This window comes from Schistocerca nitens, chromosome 2, assembly GCF_023898315.1.
Source record: "Schistocerca nitens isolate TAMUIC-IGC-003100 chromosome 2, iqSchNite1.1, whole genome shotgun sequence".
Taxonomy (NCBI): domain Eukaryota; kingdom Metazoa; phylum Arthropoda; class Insecta; order Orthoptera; family Acrididae; genus Schistocerca; species Schistocerca nitens.
Window position 1 is genome coordinate 412095753 of NC_064615.1, and position 17433 is coordinate 412113185.

Here is a 17433-nt window from a genome sequence, read left to right on the forward strand (position 1 = left end):
GTATCTTTATTGGAAAAAAATTAATAACTATTCTTGACTTAGGGAAATATTTGTAGAAAATCAACTTAAGCTGTTGTGGTCCAAACAATGATTTTTAAATATGTAAAACACTTTCTGGCAGGTGATACAAGATTTATTTATATCGAAACTCTGATATTGTTTAAAAGAAGCATCCTGAGTTGTAATAGATATTGTATGTTCATTTAACATACATCACATTGTTCAGAAGATCATTCAGATCAGTTATGTAAACTAACAACCTATAGTAAGGCTGCCTCATGTAAGTACAGAGCCAAAAGTTATAAATTTAATTGAAACATTTTCATTACACAGATTAACTTAATTTAGGGTGTCAAATTAGCATATCTAAACAACACTTATTATAGCCACACTAATTAATGTTAATTTAAAATGTACATGTTCAGCAGTGAAGATCCCTGAAACTATCAATGAAACTTCTTAAGAGCATCTCTTTGTTTTGATCCACAGTGATAAATTATATTCTGTTAACTTCGTGTCTCTTTTAGTAAAATAAATATATAATAATACATGATGTTGATGTAGGTACACCAATAGTACATAAAATGTTTTCCAGAGGCACAAAACAAGGGTCTTCCTACTCAGTCCAAAAAAATGACACTGCTGGTCCAGATGGGTATAGAAAAAGTGTTTCAGCGTCTCCTCCTTCACCACAGACATTTGTGACGAAGGCAATCACAAGAAAGTGGTTTGTAACGGTGAAAATTTCTGGTACCAGGTATTGTTAGAGTTGCTGAAAATCTCTTCTCGAGGTTCTTGCATATGAAATCTACATTGACTTTCTCTAAGAGGCCAGGTGCAGTTGTTATTTGTGCATCATCTACTAGTTGAAGACTAGCTCTTCTCAATATACATTCTGTAGTTCCTCCCCAAACCGTTGCACACAGATTTACCGTGGCTAATAGCAAAAAGGGAATGCTCAGCATCAGTAGCAAAATTGTTGTTGTGCTCACACAAATTTTTGAAGCTTTTTGTATTCTTATTTTGAGCAGCACATCCATCAGTGAAATATGTACTTTCTTCACTCGTCGTAATGCTCTGCCAGCCACTTAACCACTTCTTTCTGGACAGCATTTAGAAATCCATCATGTTCCATATCATTACTTATAAAGCAGTGGTTCACTATTACCAATTTACTTACTTCATTTACCACATACGCACACACTGGATAGATTGTGCAGCTGTTTCTTGTACAGCAGTAACTCTGAATTTCATTTCAAATTACAAAACTGTAGTTTTCAGCAAAGTCCATTAACAGAATTGCTTCTTCTGGGGTTAGATTTTCTTTAAATTTTTTCAATTATTATGGTTTAAGTTCCTGTAATTGTGTTACCAACAAGCCTATGTATTCACCAACAGTTGCAGAGTGCTTTACCGATTCTGCCCAATGATCTGGCTGAACTCCTTAAGTTCTTTGTATGCTTCTTCAGTGTGTTCTGCATCCAAAAGCAGTTTTACAGCTTGGTGGATACCCCCCCCCCCTCCCCCCCTCCCCCCCCCCCCCCCCCCCACACACACACACTGAATGAGTGCTGGCGGCACCAGCTAAAATACCACTTCAGTCTTACAAGGAGAGGATGCCTACTCGTCATCGCCAAATTCGTCCAAATACACCAGAAAATACTAGACATTTTATCCGAATAAACATTTGTGTGCGACGAGAAGTTGATTCAGTTTGACAGTGTCGCAGAAGAATGTGAATATGCATTTCGTCAGGTGATTACTGTGAATCTGATGCCAACAAAAAAAAGACAGAAGATCCAGAATCTGTTCCAGTGGATTATAAAATAATGGCGGTTAACCTTGCAGAAACACATCCAAAGTGGAAGTTGAAAGGTCTGCTAACAAAAGGTGCATCTCGCTTGTGAAGCATATGCGGGATTTGAAAATTTGGGAAGAACTTATTAAACAGGGTGGAACTTGGAACTACAAATATCACACAATTGATTCCTGGATGTATGATCGCTTCATAGAAGCACGGAGCTTAATCAGCAAGACATTACGAGAAACTTGCAACAATGGTACTTGCTGCTGCGATACAATTTTCAGATTTGGAATTCAAAGCTTCAGCAACATGGGTCAAGGGGTTTAAACAAATGGATAAAATCCAACAAAGAAAGATTACAAAATTTGTATTGAAAAGAGAGACTGTTACTATTGAGGAAACCCTTGCTGTGGCAGAATTTCCGTCGCCAGACTCAAGCTCTTGTTATCAACTCCGATCAGACAGATAAGCCAGACATTTTATTTGTCTCCGTCAGTCGACATACTCTTTGCAGTGTCACTTATAATAGGTTTACATTTGTATCTTCTCTTTCCAGGCTGCCAGTGTCGGTTGACATATGACTGAACTCTAGAACACCAAGGGTCAAAAGTGGTATGCGTGAAATGAAAGGATATGATCAAAGTAACACACTCCTATACAGCACAATATGCTATGAGCCTTTCAGGAAAACTATTGCCACATGTTTACATACGCCTACAGGAGAGTACTGGTACTTTTGGACTGAGGGTTAAAAAAATCAGTAGATGCATACACAGCAAAATATACAAATGTTATCATTGATTCTTCAAAACCCGGTAAACTGATAACAGACTTATACAAAAAATATTTAACTGATGTGATGAAGCCCCCTGCATGCAAGAGAATAAATGTCTTCTGTTGATTGACTCATTGGGAGGACAAACAAATCCAAAAATATATGATAAACTGTTCCAAGATGAAGACGTTAAAAACCCATGTCACTGCAAAAAGACAGCATTTCTAATGTTGGCAAGGTGCGGCCAGAATTATTGCTTCCCCTGTTTCTTAGATGAATATCACCCTGGTACATGTAATTGATCAATTGCAAAAGAATTGGAAGTATTGATTTACAATATACGAGATTCCTGTGTATGCGTTGACTACAATCCCTTTTTAAATGTTTGCAGTCCCTCATTTTATCCTATGCCTATGCCTTTTGTGCTTATATAAATTAATAAAATAACCTATATGGTGTTTCGGTTAATTTTGATGTCAGTAGTGTACGCATTGCCAAGGAGCTCAAAAATATTTGCCTCCAAACGAAGTCGATCCTGTGACCCTTTCAATGCGAGTCTGATGTCATACTGCTGAGCCAAACACCGCTTCCTAAACACAGTCACAGGGACAATTGATAAGGTGCAGATGGTGATAGATCTGTATCAAAACTCCTTTTATTTGCTAAACACTTAGCCATCTGGACTTCCCACTTGGGGCACATTGTCTCACCATAATTGTGAACAAATTTGGCAATGACGAGTAGGCGTCCTCTCCGTGTTAATGAACAAAATTTAGAAACACCAATGTTAATGTTTGGATTCTCCCATTTAAAACAAGAGTATAGTTCTCTTAAGTTGGAAAGTATGAGGGTGGTTCCCCCCTCCCCTTTGCATTTACACATTCTTCTGAATGTTAACTTTGTCTATTGCTCGTGGTAACATTCGAGTATATTCATCATTTTGGTATAAATCAGTGACAATCTTTACCACTTCATCAGTGATAACTTCCCCTTTTTAGTTTAGGAATTGGTAAAATACTCATTTCTGTTTTCAGTTTCCTTGCTTGTCGAACCATATACTAACATTGAATTCTGATATTGTTTTCTTTTGACCAAGAAGGTGGAGCTAAAGTTAAAATTTGAATTTTTTCAGGTACTCTTAGACTAGCCACTTTTTCTTTCCTTAACAATATCACGGCATCAAAATCTTGGCTTTCTTTACAATTTCATCGTAAAATCTTTCTTCTCTATGGTCAGATACTGCAATCTAATGCCCGGCACACTTTTCTTTCCAAAACATGCTTCACTTTTTCTAGCTTCTTCTTGCCATATGAAGTCTTGCTGTGATTTGGAATGGAGTGAAATTTTAAGGGAGAGCATCCCAAATCATGAAAAGTATTATTTGCATCCTCAGTACTTTGATTTTTTAGTACTGATTCGTAAATTGTTACCTTTGGACATCTGCATCACTTTCATTTCTATCACTGATGTTAGTTTTCTTTTCACAAATCTCACGACATGTTCATGGTTTTTGGCCTGGTTTTATATAGATTCTTTTAGCACTTAATGTTTTAGACAAAGACTAACAACCTAATCTCAAAGATTTTTACCTGTTAGTGTTTTTTGAAAGGATCACAGTAATTTCTTGGGTGACTTTCAAAAAGTTTTAGGTAATAGTGTCTGTGATGACCACATATACTAGCACTTCCTTGATCTAGTGGAAAGCTTATATTGGATTATAGCAATATCTAATCTTGTGGTCTTCGCTCAACTCTTGTATTTTTTGTAGAGTTTTTACTAAGGTACTGTTTATCAAATGACATGATGTTTTTAGTAATTTTCCAACAGTGCATGTATTCACATTTTCAATTGCAATTAACTGAGCATTACTTCACTTACAACATACTTTATACAATTGAATGATAGGGCCGCACCACAAACATTGACCTGTCTCACAGGAGGGCAAAGAGCAACTGAAGCCAAATAAACTAATTGTTGCATGCCAGTTATTCTCAACAATGAATTTCAGCATTTGTTGCATTGTTTTCATGCCTATCGAGGTTTCAAACATGCTACTTCTGTCTGAGAACACTTTTTTTATCAGTGTGAGCAGGTGACTGGCTGAACACGTAAGTCATATGTATTACAGTCTTTAAAAAATACTGAATTAGTCAAATTGAAAGGAAATAAATTTTCACAGTGAAAGTTAACATGCCTGTCTAGAATGAGTTGTTATTAAATATGCTAATTTGGTACCCTGGCATCTGAGGCAGGAGACAGCGAGTGGATGAACTTACGTAAAATAACCTTTTTCCATCACAGCAAAAATTATTTTGACTTAAAATGTGCGTGTTAATTTGCAGAAGACCCATTAAAATTTTTATTTTATTAGAAAGCTTTATATCTAGGTGATTATTTAAGACCAAAATCAGGTCCCCAGCAGGTTGGAGAAATGTGATACAAGCATTTTTACATGTCCTTGCAATTTTTCTTAAATCGAAAACTGATGTACATTAATATTTTTAAAAAAATTTCTTTGTGATTTTGCTACTTCAATAACTGGATATCTGTTAATTATATGCCCTAACTTCTGAAAAAAATCCAAATCAAAAGCTTCATAAACACCTGAGTTATGGGCATATGTGTGGATAAGTACGTATTGCACTGACATTCTTGCAGAGCCCAGTTATCAGAATATCACTGCACTTAAAATTCAATGTAAAACAAAAAAATATTTTACAGAAGTTCCTATGTTATAACTATAAGCAAATGTGCAAAATTTTGTGAAAATCTGAGATAGAGGATAACAAATCCTTGAATTATTGCGTGTTTTGACTTTGAGTGATCCTGCATGCTCAAGTCGATTTAGTGCTCTTCATCAGAAAAAAAAGACTGACTTTACTTCTTAAGTGTGTGTAAATTGGTAATTTTTTGTGATTACAAATGATTCTACAGAACTGTACAAGTGGAGCGTCACATACTGTATGTACTGTACTGTAAGTAACTAGCTTTCACTTCAAGATGGTTTCAGGCATTTTCATCACATTTAGAGACTGCAGCCTTTTTTGACCAGCCTGTTTCCGAGTCTGTGTGCAGAAGCTGGTGAACCACCACTCTGGATTCAGCGACGTATCTTTTTGGCTCGACAGGCGCTGAAAATCTCAGCGTCACCTCAGTCGTTGACATTTAGTACAGTGTTCCAACACACCTTTGAACAGCTGTTTAGGAATTGGTCCCATGCGTCCAAACCACTTGGTATGCGTGCCACAGACTGTCTCAAGGATCTGGATCTCTCGGGCATCAAAATACACAGCCAGTGATGGAACACATTGCTGCCTTGGCATCTTCAGAGGCTTGACACAGTACAAGAAAACTTGTACTCCAGAGTTTGTTTTTACGACTTTGTTTTCATCCATTTTAAGTACGTACCGCAGTTTTATCGTTGTTTATGCAAATGGAACCCAAAAAGAGAATGCTCTCAGTTGCTCTGCTATTTTCCCTTATACAGTTTTTAAAATGTGTCTTCCAGAGCAATTTACAATTTATGATGCAGAATTATACAGCATTAAAATTTATGTGTGGCACTGGGGAGGGTTCACACACACCACTGTACAAGGTTTCTTGTCTGTTCCGACTCTGTTAGTGCACTGCAAGCACTTCATCAAATGTATCCAGTAGACTCACTGATTCAGCTCATCTGTGACTCCTTACAGCGGCTCCAACACTGTCGCAAGGAGGTGACCTTGTGCTGGGTATCTGGCCAGACATGGCCAACAAAGCCTCCAAGGAAGCATGTTGGGATAGTGCTGTCCATCAATGTCCCAGTGGGAGACTGAATGGTTGCAGGTGACAGACAACAAACTACAGTCGCTCAAATCGATCACAAAGGCTTGGCAGACTTCATGTCAGCCTCACCGCTTGGAGGTTCTGCTTACCAGGCAGCGCATCAGGCATAGCCCTTTAACACATGGCTTCCTCTTCCGGCGGGAGGATCCACTACTCTGTGAAATATGTGGTGCGCCACTGCAGTTAACCATATTGTGGCTACGTGTGTCCTATACACTGATATTAGGGTAGCCCTCAGTCTCGCTGGAGATCTGCCCACCATCCTCGCAGATGTCAACTCCAGTGTTACAAGGGTGGTGAAATTTTGTGAACTGTCAAGCCCCATCCGAAAATTGGTGGGGAAGGGCAGGAGACTTTAATACATTACAAACTGGTTTGCATGTGGGAACAACATTCGTTGCCACTCATGAGATTTGCAACAGTAATAATAATAAAGCCTGGTCTCTGTGTATGTCTGTATTTAACTTCATTATTTAATATTAAATGTACATTTTTTTCACTAACATTTTTTAATTTATCTTGTTTTTAATTTTAAAAAATCAGTATATTAATCTGAATTCTTTTGGAATTGGTGGATTTTCGGAATAGTGGGCTTCAGAATAATGGGACTCTGCTGTACTTCACTATGTCAAATGACTGTGACATCTTTTGGTCATGTGCTGGCTGTATGAAAAAGGCTGGGTAAGATATGAGATCACAGAGCATTTCATAGTGCTCAAACTGACAGTCCCAATGACATTGATTTATATTTTTGCGTTCCTTACCCTCTAATGAACAATGTATGTTAGGAAGGTTTTGTTTTGTTAAGGACATCGTTCCTGGAAACTTTCACATGTGAAGGTCAGATAGATGTCACATGGTGAGACTCTAACAAACACCACAGAACTGTTCCACAGTATGGCATTGCAGTCATGTGCTCATACAAAAGAGGCGGCATTGGCAAAAAATTCTGGGAAATTGTTGTGGGTATAGTCTTTGGTGAACATAAATTCTTTGGGACTGGATTGTGATCATAAGATATTCATTGTTCTTCTTGAGAGTACTGAAGGAACAGACCTTAGCTGACAGCTTTGGAGCCACAATCTTAGTGGTGTTGTTACAGATATTCTGGATAAGGTGCTTAAGTTTGTGGTTGCATCTAAAAGTCTTTATAAAGCCCCCAGCTGATACCAAAAAAGCTAGCAAAAACCTGGGAGTTCTGTCACACATTAAACCAAGAAAATCACGTGTCTCCAAGGAAGAAATGACAGGCCAATACATAACCGAGAAACTACACGATAACGTATTTGTCCAAACAGACAGGGGCACTGTCTGAGTGATTATGGACCCATGGACTATGGCAAGAAAATACAAGATATACATAGGGACTGGGTATGTAAGAAACATATGGGAGATTACATAACTACCACTATCAGATTCGCTTAAGGAAATTGTCAGGTATAGACACAGCAACTAGAACAATTTCTCAAGTTGTACTGCACCTAGAATATATGAGGTTCTGGAATACCCAGAGAGTCCTGCCCACTAAGACTGATAGTAAATTGGATTAATTTGTCATCATACAACCTGGCAGCTCATGGGCAACAAGCCACCGTATGTACAGAAATATGCTTAATTTCAAGTAATTTTGACGTGACATTACTTCTCTCAGATATAATTAGTGGAAGAGAGTGAATTTTTTAGAGTGGCCTCCTGACATTACTCTTATTGTGTAAAGCCGTTTCATGAATACTTAATTTTCGTTATCCTTTTTTTGTCTATTATTATGTTTATGTGTGTTTTAATGCTTTGTTAGTTGCAAGACTAAAATATGTCAGTGTGAAGGCCAAATATACAATAACTGAAGTTTCGTGCATGCCACTTAAACTACTTATGTGTAAGGATAAGTTTTTTTTTGCATTTTAACAGCCAGATTTTCTTGGGAAGTATGAAGGCTATAGTGTCTCCTTGCTTTCAGCTATTCACTGTACCGACATAGCAAAGCTACATTGGCTAAAGACTTTAGCACATGGACCGTCCATCCGAACATTGAGCGTGCCAAGTTTCTGATGTCATAGCGTGGAATAGCACGTTCAGGAGTCTTTCCAAACATGCAGAGCAGTATCTAGCATGTCAGACATTCTGAACGTGCGTCTGAGTGTTGACCAATGAGATGGCACAATGCCACCTACGTCACAAACACGCCATCTCCCTTTGGTGAAGAGTTGTAAGGCACCATATTGGCTTCCAGTTGAAGCCCATATGTATAAATCCCGTTTCTGAGTTCCAGAAAACTGGGGAGGTCTCGAAAACACTCCATTAAGTGCATGATTTGTTGTAATAAAATGACAAGAAGCGTCATGTTTGTGGTAAGAGAAATTTTATTGTAACTTGTGTACTATGAGAGTCAGCCATTTGAAATAAACAGCATGTTGAGGATCCATTAAAAATGCATTGCTCTTGGTTCAATTTTTTATAATTAAATTTCAATTAGTAATATAGCTACAATTAAAGCTTGCAGGACATGGTAAGATATTACATATGGTCTTGCAGTTCTCGTTGTAGTGGTAGTGTAATGAGTAGCATCATAGTTTTGTAGCGACAAGGAGGAATGTTGGTGTTTCAGGTCCCACTGCACCCAAAAATTTTCTTCTTCAAAACTTCATTTTTTATAGGTTCTGATACTTCCTTATTAGTTTAATATAAGTATATACTATGATCTTCGATATTATGTAAATATAAGGGCACTGTCTTTGAGAGGTGACCCAAAAATTTTTTTCTCCAAAACTTCGTTTTTATAGGTTCTGATACTTCCTGATTAGTTTAATATAAGTATTTACTATGATCTTCGATATTATGTAAATATAAGGGCACTGTCTTTGAGAGGTGAGTTTGTTCGATTGGCTAATGAGCAGGATACCTTGCACTACTTGCAGTAAAATAGTTTTGTAATGCTTTTTGCCTTATAACATTTTCATGGATATCGAAGTTTTTATTTCTGTCTGTACAGTCAGAGCAAGTTGACTAGCATACGGACAAGGCAGGCAAGTTTGTTTTAGTAGAACTAATACAGGAATTTTACGCATGCCCCTTTCGTAAATAGTGTGATTTGTGAGCCAGATACAGCTGACAACTGCTGCTGGAGCACGTTGTGATTGCATATACTACGTTGGAGCTTGCTTACCGTGTGCACAAGTCATATAGTTTCTCACATTCAGCAGTACGTTGAACTCGGTACACTCAACGTTCACATCTGACGGCATGGTCCGTCTGCCAACAGCTTAACACTACAAGGTCAGATCAGTCACCAGCCTTGTTGGCCCTCGTCAGGAATCACATATTAATCTGGTCTCTCTGCTGATACCCCTTTGATGTCGTTGCACCTATGGTACAGCTGTCTGTATCATTGAGGCTCACAAGTCACTCCACCAACATGGCAAAGTCCATGCTTTTTGGGAGAAGCCAAGAGAGCTGTTCCACTTGCAACCAGTGATTCCTTTAGTTTTATTAACCAGCAATTTTTATAGAATCTTCACATTTTAGTTGTTTTAATTGTTTTAACTTTCTTGTTCTAGATTGCTCAGATTCTGATAGCCAACCATGCAGATATAAACATTGCTGACAAACGCGGTGCTACACCTCTCCACAGAGCTGCTTCAAGAGGAAATACTGCAGTAGTACAACTCTTGATTGATCAGGGATCTGAACTGAATATCAATCCAATTGATTCATGTGGAAACACACCATTGTAAGATTCTGTGTAACTGCTTATTTCCTAGCTGTGAGTAGAATTTGTACTCCAGCATTAATTTTTCTCATTTCATACCCGCAGGCACTTAGCATGTGAAGAGAATCGTGAGACTGAAGCCAGATTGCTTGTTGCACATGGTGCAAGACTGGACATACAAAACAAGGAGAAGAAAACGCCATTGGATCTTGCACAGCCGTCACTAGCTCGCCAGTTACGTAAAGCATCTGAACAGTGATACATTTTGCCACCATATAAGGGAAATGAATGTTAAGGAGACATGATTGCATGGCCATTTGTGAAGAAAAGACAGTTGTTAAACTGATGGAAAGAACAATAGAAACCGCAGATGACATGACCTTCACTGCTTTATCTATAATGTGGATAGTGATTTCTTGTTTCTAGATTGGGATTCACAATTTATGTACCGTCTTAGTGTATTTTTAATAAACCCATAATAAATGTGTTCTTGTATAATGCCTGATTGGAAAATGTTTAGCAATTAATATGCTAATTTTCAGTAATGACTGTCCCACATATTATTTCAAGCATGCAAATTAAAACACAGTTCTCTTAACCCTTTCAGGCGCAAAATAAATAAAATCATTTTTTAAACTTTTTGTTTTATTAGCATATAACTGATACAATATTATGGAAAAATGTGAAAAAACAAATTTGTGCTGTATTTCAGCAGGTACAGGGTGGTTTCAAATGAAACCACTGCACACTTAAGTGCGGTGGCTTCAAATGAGACCACCACCATAAACTACATCACTTTCCGTGATAGGGCACAAAACAGTTCCTTTCTGCTGATAAACACGTAGCAACTTGGCAGGAAAAACATGTCCATCTGCTTCGATGTGGATTACTTTTTGTGCTGCAGTGTACACATTGCCTCGATGTGCCATGTACTGGCAGATGTTTTGATTCAGATGTGCGTTTTTCCACTGGAACAACAGTTTTACACTTTTTGGCACATGGTTCAGATGATGCACTTGAGCAACCAGGACTGTCTTTGAAAACACTGGGTCCTACAAGGCCAGCTGCGACACACCGCCGAAATTCCTTTAGCTTTTTCTTTTCATTTGGCTTGGTTAGTCGAAACAATATAAATGCATTTCCAATAGAAATAGCAATCATATACAAAAACAGTCTGAGCCACCAGCGTCTATATTTTCTGTCAATTGCATAGAAACTATTCATCATGTCCGCTTTATCTACACATCCCATGTTCGAATTATAAGATGTCTGTGGGCAAGGTATTTTTGTAATTGTGCCATCCTTTTCTTTCCTACCGACTTCTTTCAAGGTTACAGGTGAGTCAGTTATTGATAGTAACAAGACAACAAGTTTATCTTTCCATTTCATACATGCAATCCCATCAGAACGAACTGACCAGTCACTTTCTCCTCTTCGCAACTCTTCGTCCGGTTTCAGAGGAGGAAGTCCTTTTCTGTGGGCTCTAATGGTACCACAGGCTAGGATACCATCAAGTTTTTGTGTCTGCAAAAGTGGAACACTAGTTTAAAAAAAAAGTTATGTCCTTTGCCTTCTAAACCATTACAATCCTCTCTCCCAAACATTTCTCCACTGCACCATTTGATTTCCCAGTATATACCTCAAAATCGCAGATATATCCCATTTTGTCTGCTCTGACACACATTTTGAACCCACTCTTGATGGGCTTTTGAGGCATATACTATTTGAAAGATATTTGCCCTTTGAATTTCACCGTGCATTCGTCAATAGATTGCTCCTTAGTTGGAGCACAACATTCTTTGAACCTTGTCAGTAATTGATTTATTAGTGGTTGAATTTTATACAAGTTGTCGTAACATTTATTCCCTTTTTGTGGCATAAGGGCATTGTCATTTACATGTATATGAGATAAAATCCAGATGAATCTTTTCAATGATATAAGTGAAGAAATGTACTGATCTCCGAGTTCGTTGTGTGATGACCAGCAATCAAGATATGCGCAAGGTTGTTTGATACCCATTAGAATATTTATAGCCAAAAACACCTTGAGTTCATCTTTCTCAAGAGGTCTGTAATTCTTACCTTTCTGAGTCGCATAAAGATTAGTCTGGAATACTATGTGTCCCATCATATTGTCCCCAAATAGATATAAAAAGAAATCAACTGGCAGCATACCTTCACCTCCAGTTTTCCTTTGACACCAACTTCCTCTAAAATTGACGAATGCATCGTACTGTCATCCCTTGCCCATGTAAAATTCACAGACCTTATTAGCGGCACGTTATTTTCAGAACTGAAATTGTGATCACTGTTTTTTTAAGAGCGCTTATCATTTTCACTTTCAGAAACATTAGATATCACTGGTCTTGGCATTTGTGAATCAAGATCACTGTCTTCAGCCAAAATATCACTTTCATTATCACTGGTACTGTCAATCTCAAGAGTCCACATAAGAAGGAATTTCTTCTAAACGACACACCAGAACTTCCTCATCCTTTAATTTGGGAGAAAACATTTCACGAAACTGAAATTTTTTTTTAAAAAAAAGATAAGCTTCTAATACTACCCCTGCAGCCGCAGTGGTTTCAAACGAAACCACCAGAGTAAATACGGAAAAAGTACATGATTTTCATTATTGTTGCAATATAGCATGTACTTATATAAGAAAGTATTTTGAATTTGTTCCATGTGTGAAACTTAAGTTTCAATCACAAACCAAGAAAAAGAGAACCAGCACACCACAAACAATAATGGCACTTATACATGAATCGCTAACTGCAACCATGTGAGAAATATTGACGTAGTTCAAATTTTCGTTGCTAGATGGCAGCACCATCTACGTCCAGAAGCGTGGTTACGAATTTAGCCACTGTGCTCTTGCCACAGAATCAAAATATCATGGGTGGCTTCAAATGAAACCATGTCGTCACAAAGGGCTAAGCCTCGTACACACTGAGCCTGAGACACGTTTTCGGAACATGTTTCTGCCTATTTGATGTGGACACAGTTTGGAAATGTGGAAACATACATCTGTAGCAGTATCAGTATGGATCAAAGGAAACAATGTTTCAGCTCCATTACCATATGTCACAGCTACCAAGGCACTAACATTTGTTTGTGTGTCATGTAGTGTTTGTCAGTTGTTTCAAGTTGTATGGTGTCATGTTGTCTTTAGTATTTTGATCGATTTTTTTTAAAAATGTAGTGGACCAGGCAACAAACAGTGGAGTTTCTGGGATTTTACCAGGCAGAGAACTGTTTATGAAAATGTTCACTTGTGGTCACCTATTGCCAAGAAAAGTCGTGCAGACACGATGTATACACCAACCTGTTTTGGTTACGAACTATCCAAGTTTTTGGATGAGTTTATGATTAATAAGAAACAACAGACAATATGGATAAAGAGGTAAAAAATTATTCTTGCCTGTCTTTATTTGTATTTCATACTGTACAGTAACATTCATCCATAGTTCTCTTCCCATGGTACACTTCCATGTGCACTTACAAAGAAATTTGGAAATGCTTAAATTTGTTTGTGTTAAAAGGTTTTATGGTACATTCTGGGGCACAATAAAAATCAATGCAGTGTCATCTCATCTCCATATTACCAGGATTATAACACCCGTCTGTGTCATATGAATCATAGCTTCCTTGATGGCTATATTGATTCTGTGCTTCAGCCCCTCACCTTAAATTTTTTTGGAGATATACAGCTGTAAGTGTGACAGTTTGTGCCTTTTCAGGTTGCAGCAACATTGGTCTTCTAAAGACACGAAAAACCGAAGCCATAATCCTCAATGTGTTCTCGACAACCATTCTTGCCCGAGACAATCCGTAATTAAAAATTCTTTCTTTGGAACTTGGATATGCCTTCCTGGATAAGGTTTCATAATGTTTTCCTGCAATGGAAAGGCGTTGTCTGCAACGGAAACTTAAGGTAGGGCCTTTGTCTCCCCCTGCCCGTCCACCTCATCCCCAAGCAGGCATATCCAGCTTGTGCTAAGCTCAGTTTATTCTTGTTAATAAGTTCACTTACGCCCAGATTTTTGAAGACACTTACATCTAAAATACTTCCTTGGCAGCCAATATTTGTGTACAAAACGTTGCATCTAGTGTCAACGAGAGCAAGCAGGACAATGTTAAATGACCCTTTGTAGTTACAAAATTCACTACCAATAGCAACAGAGCACTGTAGGACTATGTACTTGCCATCAATTGCTCCCACACGGTGGGGAGTGAAGTATTTGTGTGAACAGTGCCCAACAGTTACACTCCTGGAAATTGAAATAAGAACACCGTGAATTCATTGTCCCAGGAAGGGGAAACTTTATTGACACATTCTTGGGGTCAGATACATCACATGATCACACTGACAGAACCACAGGCACATAGACACAGGCAACAGAGCATGCACAATGTCGGCACTAGTACAGTGTATATCCACCTTTCGCAGCAATGCAGGCTGCTATTCTCCCATGGAGACGATCGTAGAGATTCTGGATATAGTCCTGTGGAATGGCTTGCCATGCCATTTCCACCTGGCGCCTCAGTTGGACCAGCGTTCGTGCTGGACGTGCAGACCGCGTGAGACGACACTTCATCCAGTCCCAAACATGCTCAATGGGGGACAGATCCGGAGACCTTGCTGGCCAGGGTAGTTGACTTACACCTTCTAGAGCACGTTGGGTGGCACGGGATACATGCGGACGTGCATTGTCCTGTTGGAACAGCAAGTTCCCTTGCCGGTCTAGGAATGGTAGAACGATGGGTTCGATGACGGTTTGGATGTACCGTGCACTATTCAGTGTCCCCTCGACGATCACCAGTGGTGTACGGCCAGTGTAGGAGATCGCTCCCCACACCATGATGCCGGGTGTTGGCCCTGTATGCCTTGGTCGTATGCAGTCCTGATTGTGGCGCTCACCTGCACGGCGCCAAACACGCATACGACCATCATTGGCACCAAGGCAGAAGCGACTCTCATCGCTGAAGACGACACGTCTCCATTCGTCCCTCCATTCACACCTGTCGCGACACCACTGGAGGCGGGCTGTACGATGTTGGGGCGTGAGCGGAAGACGGCCTAACGGTGTGCGGGACCGTAGCCCAGCTTCATGGAGACGGTTGCGAATGGTCCTTGCCGATACCCCAGGAGCAACAGTGTCCCTAATTTGCTGGGAAGTGGCGGTGCGGTCCCCTACGGCACTGCGTAGGATCCTACGGTCTTGGCGTGCATCCGTGCGTCGCTGCGGTCCGGTCCCAGGTCGACGGGCACGTGCACCTTCCGCCGACCACTGGCGACAACATCGATGTACTGTGGAGACCTCACGCCCCATGTGTTGAGCAATTCGGCGGTACGTCCACCCGGCCTCCCGCATGCCCACTATACGCCCTCGCTCAAAGTCCGTCAACTGCACATACGGTTCACGTCCACGCTGTCGCGGCATGCTACCAGTGTTAAAGACTGCGATGGAGCTCCGTATGCCACGGCAAACTGGCTGACACTGACGGCGGCGGTGCACAAATGCTGCGCAGCTAGCTGTGTTCTTTTTTCCATTTCCAGGAGTGTATTTTATAGTCCGTGAGACGAGTGATTGGTACTGACAGTTCTGGTGGGCAGAATCTGATTTGACATTGTCTTCCTCAGCACTACTCGAACTATCACTGCTCTCTCCCAGATGTATAATTAAATTTTCGATGCGTTCTTCCACAACCCCTTTGGTTTTGGCCGCCTCTCTGATGGCACTTGCAGTGCTGTTTACAATTGTAGCCCACGTCTCGCTTGTCACTTTACTGATAGCTGCTGGAAGGAGAGTTTCCACTTCAGTGATCGTGAATTTTTTATTGTTTGCAGCAATGTAATTTATCTGCGCCCACACTCCTTCAATTGCATTGAGGAAGCCGAACGATTTCATGCCCGTGCCTTTTAGCAATCTCGTCAATTACATATGTTGGAAATTGGGGTTTCTTTTGTGCCACAATTTCGAGCAGTTCCGCCTTCCTTAAATCTTTTCTGAAATCTACTTTTCGCCGTTTCAACCACTGAATGATATCGTCTTTTTTTGTTGCCAAGGTTGGTGCCTTATCGTGAACAACGGAATGATAAGGCACATTGTCCATAACAATCACTGATGGACTTGTCAGATTCGTCATAAGCGATGTCTCGAACCATTCTTGAAATACTACACTGTTCATTTCTTCATGGTAATCTCCCGTCTTTTTTGACCGAAACATTTTCAAGCAGTTTGGCACAAAACCTTTTGATGTTCCTGCATGTAAGACAATAATACGCCCTCCTTTGCCAACAGGCACTGCCATTGTCCCCTCGGGCATTCCATCATTCCAGCCTCTACGTAAAGAATGGCTGGCATTGACCCAAGTTTCATCTAACCACACTATACTTTCGAATTCCACACCCATGATCCTGAGCAGAAATCTGCACCGCCATGCAACTACATCTGTCCTTTCCATTAATATTTTGCGTCCGTTAAACAGTGAATAGCTGAAGCCTATGTCTTTTAACACTGTACGCAATTTGCTCCCTTTAAAAAGATCGTCTTTCTGAAGCGACACCAGTAATTTAGATAAGAGTGGGATGTTCCCTTCTCTTATAATAGCTGTATATATGACGACGAATAGCGTCTTTCTGAAAATCGTCCAAAGCTGTCACCTGCTTATTTCTCGGTCGCTTCTTTCCTGGTGTGTGCAGCTTTGTTGTGCCACTCTCGTCACAATCTACACTATACTGTTCTTTCCCTATCTTTACAACAGTGTTCTTACTTATTTTCAATGCTGCTGCAGTTCTCTTCACAACCTGAACAACAGGAATTAAGGGCCCACCTTTGTCCTTTTCTTTCTCAAAGTAATCCCTCACAGAGCACACGAATTCACGGGCCTGGGTGTGTAGCACACTTTTCTTCCTCCGTTTCACTTCTTGTGTTGGGCTGGTACTACCCGCCGCACTAGACATTGTTTACAATGAAACATGAACAAAGAAACACTAAAAACAACAAAAACAAAATAAACTGCGAATGTAAGTTTCATAAGCGCACGCGACCGGGTTTCAGAGCGGCAACGTGGCCCTTGCTACCCGCTCAAAGTCAAGCCGTCATTGGCTGCCTGCCTGCGGTCGCTAGGCAATGGAAAGACGCTACCGAGCTGTCAATACCAAAGACTCGTCTCCCAGACTATAAGTCATTGGCATCTGAAAGAAAGAAATTTGATTTCAGAAAGTGGAAGATTCAACTGGTGAGGAAGAGGACATTATTAAGGCGCGAGTGGGTCGTGCGAAGCCAAACAGGGCATATAACGTGGTTTCCACAT

General features: G+C 39.9%; 1 protein-coding gene across 1 annotated transcript in view; it reads left to right on the top strand.

Moving 5' to 3' along the window:
* The window catches only part of LOC126236273 (26S proteasome non-ATPase regulatory subunit 10-like), an 87495-nt gene extending 76887 nt beyond the window's left edge, over positions 1–10608 (top strand). The window contains exons 4-5 of the mRNA XM_049945432.1: positions 9959–10131; positions 10216–10608. Of these exons, the coding sequence (XP_049801389.1) occupies positions 9959–10131; positions 10216–10369 (327 nt within the window). The 3' untranslated portion in view covers positions 10370–10608. The remainder of the gene's footprint in view (positions 1–9958; positions 10132–10215) is intronic.
* The last annotated feature ends 6825 nt before the right edge of the window (positions 10609–17433 follow it).